Source organism: Hibiscus syriacus, unplaced genomic scaffold (assembly GCF_006381635.1).
Source record: "Hibiscus syriacus cultivar Baekdansim isolate YM2019G1 unplaced genomic scaffold, ASM638163v2 tig00116970_pilon, whole genome shotgun sequence".
NCBI lineage: Eukaryota > Viridiplantae > Streptophyta > Magnoliopsida > Malvales > Malvaceae > Hibiscus > Hibiscus syriacus.
The window spans coordinates 846,384-853,779 of NW_024063494.1; the positions used below are offsets into that span (position 1 = coordinate 846,384).

At 34.1% G+C, this 7,396-nt stretch overlaps 1 protein-coding gene across 1 annotated transcript; it reads right to left on the minus strand.

The window, feature by feature from the left end:
- Positions 1–366: 366 nt before the first annotated feature.
- On the minus strand, positions 367–3,366 carry LOC120191597. The gene is made up of 5 exons (XM_039194524.1): positions 2,985–3,366; positions 2,671–2,880; positions 2,049–2,453; positions 1,458–1,622; positions 367–749 (listed from the first exon to the last, which is right to left on the minus strand). Exons 1-5 carry the CDS (start codon positions 3,186–3,188, stop codon positions 375–377), a joined length of 1,359 nt encoding a protein of 452 aa, XP_039050455.1. The 5' UTR covers positions 3,189–3,366; the 3' UTR covers positions 367–374.
- Between the last annotated feature and the right edge of the window lie 4,030 nt (positions 3,367–7,396).

The following is a 7,396-nucleotide window of genomic DNA, read 5'->3' on the forward strand; positions in this document are numbered from 1 at the left end:
CTGCAGAAAACACAATGTCCTTCAGAAATACACCATCGATTTATCAATTCGACGGTCACGGAGGAGAGACGCCAATTAAACAATTCAAAAAACAAGAGAACACCTTGCCAGAAAGAAAACTCATGATCAAACTTTAGGGATGACTTTGTTGGGAGAGACAACCCCCGCCCTTGAAGGATTAGTCTTCATATACCCAAAACGAATATAGAGGATATCTTGGTTCCACCAAATAAATAAATAAATGAGTCATGATAAAATTCGAATGGTGAACTGAAGACTATTTTTAACATCTCAATTCTTCATAAGAAATATAATAGTATGTATGTATGTACACTAAATGCGAATTGAGCCAATATAAAAAGTATGATGCATATTCAGCATCCTCTGCCATATAAAGTTGATCTCGAGAGCTTGGACACAGAATTTTGGGAAGCCTCAGCAAACTCAGCGGGTGGCACAGGGTGAACTGGGATATTCTGAGCTATTTGCAGATTAGTGTCAAGAGATGCCTCCGATGGTAGTGTACCAGATGCAGCAGGCCTGAAGTTCATATTTGGTAATGAAGGTGCCTTGATAGGGTAAACTTCGGTAACTTCTTCAGTGTTCTCATCCAGATATACAACATCCTGCATGGTGAGTTGGTGGTATTCAACAACTTCCCTTAGGAAGTGATTCTCACGTGCATAAATGGATTTCTCATGAGCCAGTCGTGCCTTCTCTGCCAACAGTGTCTCAAATTGAAGACGAATCTGAAAACGGAAATATTTCTTTATCAAAATTCTGGAATGGTTTACATGTCGAAAACTTAATTACTTCCCTCATCACTTTCAATCCACACTGGAAATTAAAATGAACTTTATGTTACAAGTGGAATAAAAGAATAAAATGTCAGGTCAGCTCAGCTAGAAAATCTGATCATGTTTTTACATAATTTGAGTGCTTAACTTTGGGCTGCATAATGAGCCACTCATGCTGGTGATGGTGTTCTTTTTCATAGAAGGGATTCTGCCTACATGGATAATGAGGCACATCAGGACATTATGTAACATTGTAAACAAAATGAAGCTCTGATTAGGCTATCTTTCACTTCTGTTCCTATTATACATTCCCTTCATCCAGTGGGAGGTAGAAAATGCTACATGCATCAGCTCCAATCATTTGAGACATCTTATTATTACAGAAAATTAAGTGTGGTTTTAACAGCAGTTTTTCTTTATATTGGTTCAAAAAATGGTACAAGTTTAACAGTAGAAGGAATATTATGATATTATGTACAGTTAATTTCTTACAAATTTTTAATCAAATTAGTAGTAAGATGTTAAAAATGCAGGTTGAATAATGTGCGGGTAATTGGTCCTTCCAAGGAGTAAATATGAACCCTATTGCAAACAAAAAAGGCACCCAGATCCTTCAGATGAGTAAAATATAATAAAAGATAAAATGATGAAACTGCATACCAAGTCATCATCATCTGTGTTATCTCCTCTTTCATGATTCTCGCGAAGGATTTTATTTTCTTCCTCCAGCTGAGCACATCTCTCCTTGGCAAAAGCCAAATCAGCTTTGACAGTGTTTAGCTCTCGGAGAAGAAGCTTTGCCTTGGCAGCCATAGCCATAGCAACCTGTTAAAATGTTAAAGAGAAAATCATGCATCCAATTTCGTACGAAAGTTATAACATAAAAAATTAAAATAATGAAGAAAAGATCTATGCAATTTGTTTCACATCACCTATAAAACAACCTGTCTTCCACATGATGAATACTATTTGATTTTATATTGTCATGCTCCTAAATATATGCCATTGATCTTATAAACAGCTTTTCAGAAAAGGTTTCAAGACATCGTTAACAGAGAGTTACATCAAAAATAAGAAATAAAGAAGAAAAACAATCTTATATTTTTTGAATGTTCAAAACAATTGTCACTTCTATATTGCTAAACGAAAATCTGAAATGAGGCCTCTAGAGCAAGAAAACCACAGGTTATGAATTGCACACAGCAAAATATATCCAACGTATGAACCAGTGACACAAAGTGGCCACCTTACGTCGCGAGATGCCTTCAATTGGATTTCTGTATCAGCTTGCACAGATGTTCGTTCTTGGTGCTGCATTTGTTGTTGCTTAGAAGCCTGATTTGGTGCCATAGAACCACTAGGCTTTTTCCTGATATGCTTGCGGGTCTCTTGAATGATACCTACCGTCCTATTCTCCACAACAGAAGACCCTCCTGAATGCAAATTGAAGAAGAATGAATAACTATAGGTTTGTAATGATTTCACGAAGTACGAGAGAGGCATGATAGTGGTATGACAAATAGATTGACATGTGGTAAACATTTGGCTAGCAAAAAAATTATAAGCAGAATGGAATAGTTTAAATAAATCTAAAGTGTCCATTCTTTTTTCATTTTTTCCCTTTCTAATTATCAACAAACAAATTATAAAATCAAGCTAACTGATACTAGAAACATTTGTATATTTATTACCAGCAAAAAGTAAGGGAAATGAAGAAATGAACGAGTAAAGAAGCATATCCATCTATGCTGGCACACTTGAACAAGTGATTATATCAGGAAAAAAGAAAATCCAAAGAAAAATAAAGAACTTGGAATGGAAAAGGAAATGAAGTGTATCATGAAGCCGCAGCTGCTTATTAGTATATAGTAATGTGTTGACCAAGAGCGCAATGTTGGACTCTGACCTTCTCAGGGGTTGGCCCTTGATGCATCTCAGATTTAGATTGTCCGCCTGACTCAAATTGGTGGTGCTCAGGATCGTCATCTAAAAAGGCTTTAGCTTTCCTAGCGAGAGAACCCCAAAACCCTTGCTTGGATTCATCTAAATTTCTCAATGAGGCATATTGATGAGATTGGGAGTCCTGGAGTCAAAAACGAGATAGAAAAGTTCGGATTTTTAGGAGGAAAAAGACTAATCAGCACACAGAGGAAAAAAACGTAGATCGAACAGAAGGGTTAAAAGAACCTTGGATGTGACGGTGGGAGTGGAGAGAGGAGCAGATGAGGAATGAAGGGAACCATAGCCGTAAGCAGCGGAGAGAGAAGAATCTTTGCGGGCGGAAGATGCCCTTATGGCTTTGGCTGTATCCACTTCAACGCTTATCAAATCATCCGCTGATGGTGAAGAAGGCAACATTTCCTGCTGTTGCTGCCTCCTTCTGTAAGCCATTTCCTTCCTAATCCTTGTTCCTATTTATTTGCTCAATCCATCTACCTTTACTACACGTTTTCGTTCCTGCTAGCTTCAATCTCTCCAGTCCCAAATCTATCTTTCCATTCCCAATGCCTATAGGCCAAAACGAATTTTCTTTTCCTGTTTCCCTTTGATAAGAAATTAAACTGCAGGTTTAAATGATGCAGACATCCCTATAGCCATGCATCAACGCAGATGCTGATGAGCTTGCGAAACTAGGAGCAAGGAGTCCATGGCATTTTTGGTCTTCTTTTTTATACCTGTCTTGTAACTTTGTATCATTTTGTTCTTTTGTTTCAAGACATCCTGAATATTAAAAAGGTTCAGTAACCAAGTAAAAAAAAGGTTTAGTAACTAAAACTGACGAGGACGTCAGGCCGGGTCATTCAAGTAAGGTAATTTTTAACACACGTTTGGTTCACGGAATATAAGATTATCAGTAAGAATAAAAGATTATCAGAGAATAAGATTATAGGAAATGTTGTATTTTGTGTTTGGTTGGTTTAGCAAGAACATAAGATTACCGTGTTTGGTTAAATGAATAAAAGATTATTGGAATGTATATTTGATCAAACTGTCCTTATTATATATTTATTTTTTTAACAAGTTGAAAAATATTTATATATTTTCTTTAAAAAATTTAAATTCATAAAATTTATATATTTTTTACAAAATTGAAAATATAATAAGGTTTAGTGAAATTGTAAAATTTTATTTTAACCCTTGGACTTCATATAAAATTTTAATTATAGATTTTTTTTTTGTAAATCTAAAATAGTTTAAAGATAAATTTGTAATTTAACCTTCGTAGAATTTTTATTATTCAATGATAGAATAAAGATATTTTTGAAAGAAAAAAAAAATTAAAGGCATTTTAGTCCAAAACATCGGTAATCCAACAATACCTGAGGAAAGGGAGATAATGACATTCCCGGTAATATACTCAAAAAAATTTACTATTAGTAATGTAAGATTAACAGGGGAATATGGATTTTATTCTCATGGGAATCTCACATTCCCCTAACCAAACACACCCTTAGACTCGACGATATAATATTTTAAGTATTAACTTGACAATATAATATAAACAGAGAGTTGATCCACAAAATACAACTCAAACAATTTTAAGATCGAATTTTATCATATCCTAATTAACATATTAATGATCACCTCAGACGATCACCATTTTTTTTTATAGAAAATTATAAATTTAAAATATATAAATAGTCAAGTGATCATTTTGTAACTTTTGATAATCGGAGTACTCAATAAAATATCATCCTATAATTGAAGGATCATAATTTTTAATAGTTATAAGATTTAACAAAACAACACCATATAATCATTACCATATGTAATTTACTTTTAAATTTATTACTTAAAAGAGGGTTAAGAAGAAAAAAGTTTATAGATGCATGATGCCATAAAAAATTATTACACTTAAATTTATGATATAATATAATTAAATTATAGTTTAATTTTTAATTTTTAAAATATTTTATATTTAAATTATTCTACAAATGTAGTGTACTTGTCGAAAAAACTACTACTAATAACAAAGAAAACAGACAAGGATGGTTGGCCGGGGTGAGGCGCAGATTCGAATCCCAAAATGTAAAATTATGTTGGATTGAGTTTGAGTAGGTTATTGGGTTTAACTTCGATTTGGCTTAGATATTTGCTTCTGGCATTCATATTTCAGTTTTTATTTTCAACATATTTCTTGGTTATGGGTTTGTGTTCTCAAAATTGAAATCCATAAACTGTAAAACGTTTATTCCTTCCTCACACTCCACCGTTCTAGCCTCCAGCTGTGCGCTCTCGGTTCGCAGTCGTCAACGGTTGCTGGGTCATCGCAGCAGAAGGAAGATAAGAAGAAGAATTTAGCTCGTTCCCTTTGCAAAGCCACACACTGGCAAAAAATCTATGTAAGAAAACCAAGCTCGTCCACAAAGGTATTTTTTTTCAATTTGTTCTTTTAATCAAAATCATTATATGCAAATTTTAGCCGTGAACATAGTTTCTTCCTTTGTTAGAAATTGTTTGTCGGTGACCACCATTGACTAATAAGGTTCCCACAGCTTTGTTGTTTTTACTACATTTGATTCTTCCCAAACAATATCCATTCCAAACAATAACCAAAAAACTAAATATTTCAAGTTGTTAGAGTTTATGATCCGAATTCTGTAACAATTCCACAGCTGACAACAAATTACATGTATGCATCAAACATTAACGTTAGTTTTTCAAAAGATAGCAAGATGAACAAAATCCAAAGAATCCAATTGCGAAAACTAACCTATCCAAAAGACAGATAAAATGATTCTAAAACATAGCGATTAAAGCTTAACCAACTCTGATTAAATTGTAAAATGTCGACTGGTGCATGCTAGAATAGAAGGTGTCATTCTCTGGTCGGGGGTCATTAGGTTGAAACATAGGTGTTCTGTAAGGAATCCAGAGCAAGAACAAATGGCAAAAGAGATATCATTGTTTTGTTTTAATGGAAGGGATTTGAAGTGTTATCCAGAAATGGTTGAGCATTTACTTTTCCTTCTTTTGGTTTGTTTAAGTGGTCCTTCAGGAAAAGGTGTGGGAGCTGTTCCTTGAATTTGACAAGCTTGATTATTATTATGAGTGTAAACCATTCGAGTTAAGCTTAAATTAGGCTCCTTTTTCAACTCAAGCTTAAGCATTAATCAACAATAGTTAAAACCCGAACAACTTGTCGGTATACATATCTATGTACCTTTATTCCCTGCAAAAGGAAAAGGTTGTTTTTCTGTAATATGTTCTTAGTAAATTCATTTTTTTGTGCTCTGCAAATCTGCCATTTTTTCTTTTGATGTGATTGATGGTTTGGCAATTGGCATTGATGAAATTCTTAAAAGACACATCTCTTGTGATTTCACTTGAAGTGATACAGTAATTTGGTGATTGCTTGTAGTACTGTGAAGAAATGAAGCGTACTGGAGTTCCAGTTACAAAGCATATTTTTATGGCACAAATAAATGCATATGCAGCTTGTGGGCAAATTGAGAAGGCAAAACAGGTACGTATGCATTTAGCACTTAGCAACTATAGAAGTCGTATACTTCTCATCTGTTAAATAAGCATGTCAAACTAATGAATGTAACTCCCGTACATAAAGAAATCCTTTGTGAGTACCTAATTATATGGAATATATTTCAAGTACAATTTATGCATTAAACCCATTTTGACGTCTCTTATGGTCTTAAAGGATCTATTTTATATTTTAGGTAGTCTTGGACAAAATGATACATGTTTGCAGCATAAATGAAATCAAGAGTGTGCTCGTGTCAGCTCTTGCGTTGAATGGGATGATGCCTAATGCATTAAACCTTTACAAGGAAATCAAGCAAAATGGGGGGACTTTGGAACCTAAAGTTGCTATCGCTCTTATTGTAAGTTTACGACATAACCTTTGTTTTCTTTTTTCCTATAACTACAATAATCTTAATTATCATCTCTACTATCTCTTGGGAGCATTTTACATCCGAGGGAGAGTTGAGTATATTATTTCAAGTACTGGAGGAAATACAGGATCCAGACTATTGGGTTGATGGATGTTGCAGACTAGTCTTACATTGTGTTAGAAATAAGCACTTAAGGTTGGATAACTCAATAATTTTCATTTTCTGGGGAATTTATCTACTTTACCTAGTTTTCTCATTGATCAAACTCTTTATATAGTAATCTTTTATCTTCATTTTGTTAATTGATTGTTTGATCTTAGATCGACTATTGATTTGCTCAAGCAGCTTAATGATAAGCTTCATACCAATGATTTGGCTATGGAAGCTATTTTCGACGAGGTTTTTTCCTATTCTCTTTCTTGATTTTGTGTATACATCTTGCTTTTAATGCCCTTACCCATCTTAGTATGGTTGAAACTCGAAAAAGAAACTTGAACACTTGGTTGTTGCACTCAGTCATTAGAAGACAACAAGGGGGGCTTTCTATCTCCAAATGTATGCGAGTTTTTACAAATGTTGGTTGGCAAATGTTTTATGCCTTTTTCTTTTCTGCACCTCTCATTAATATGTTATCTCGTGTGTTTATCTGAATGCATTTGCCTTACATGGTTCCATCTCTTAATTGAATATATTCTGTGTAATTGCTGAGAAACAACCTAATTATTTAAGGCTTGTCCTGGCTTTGTT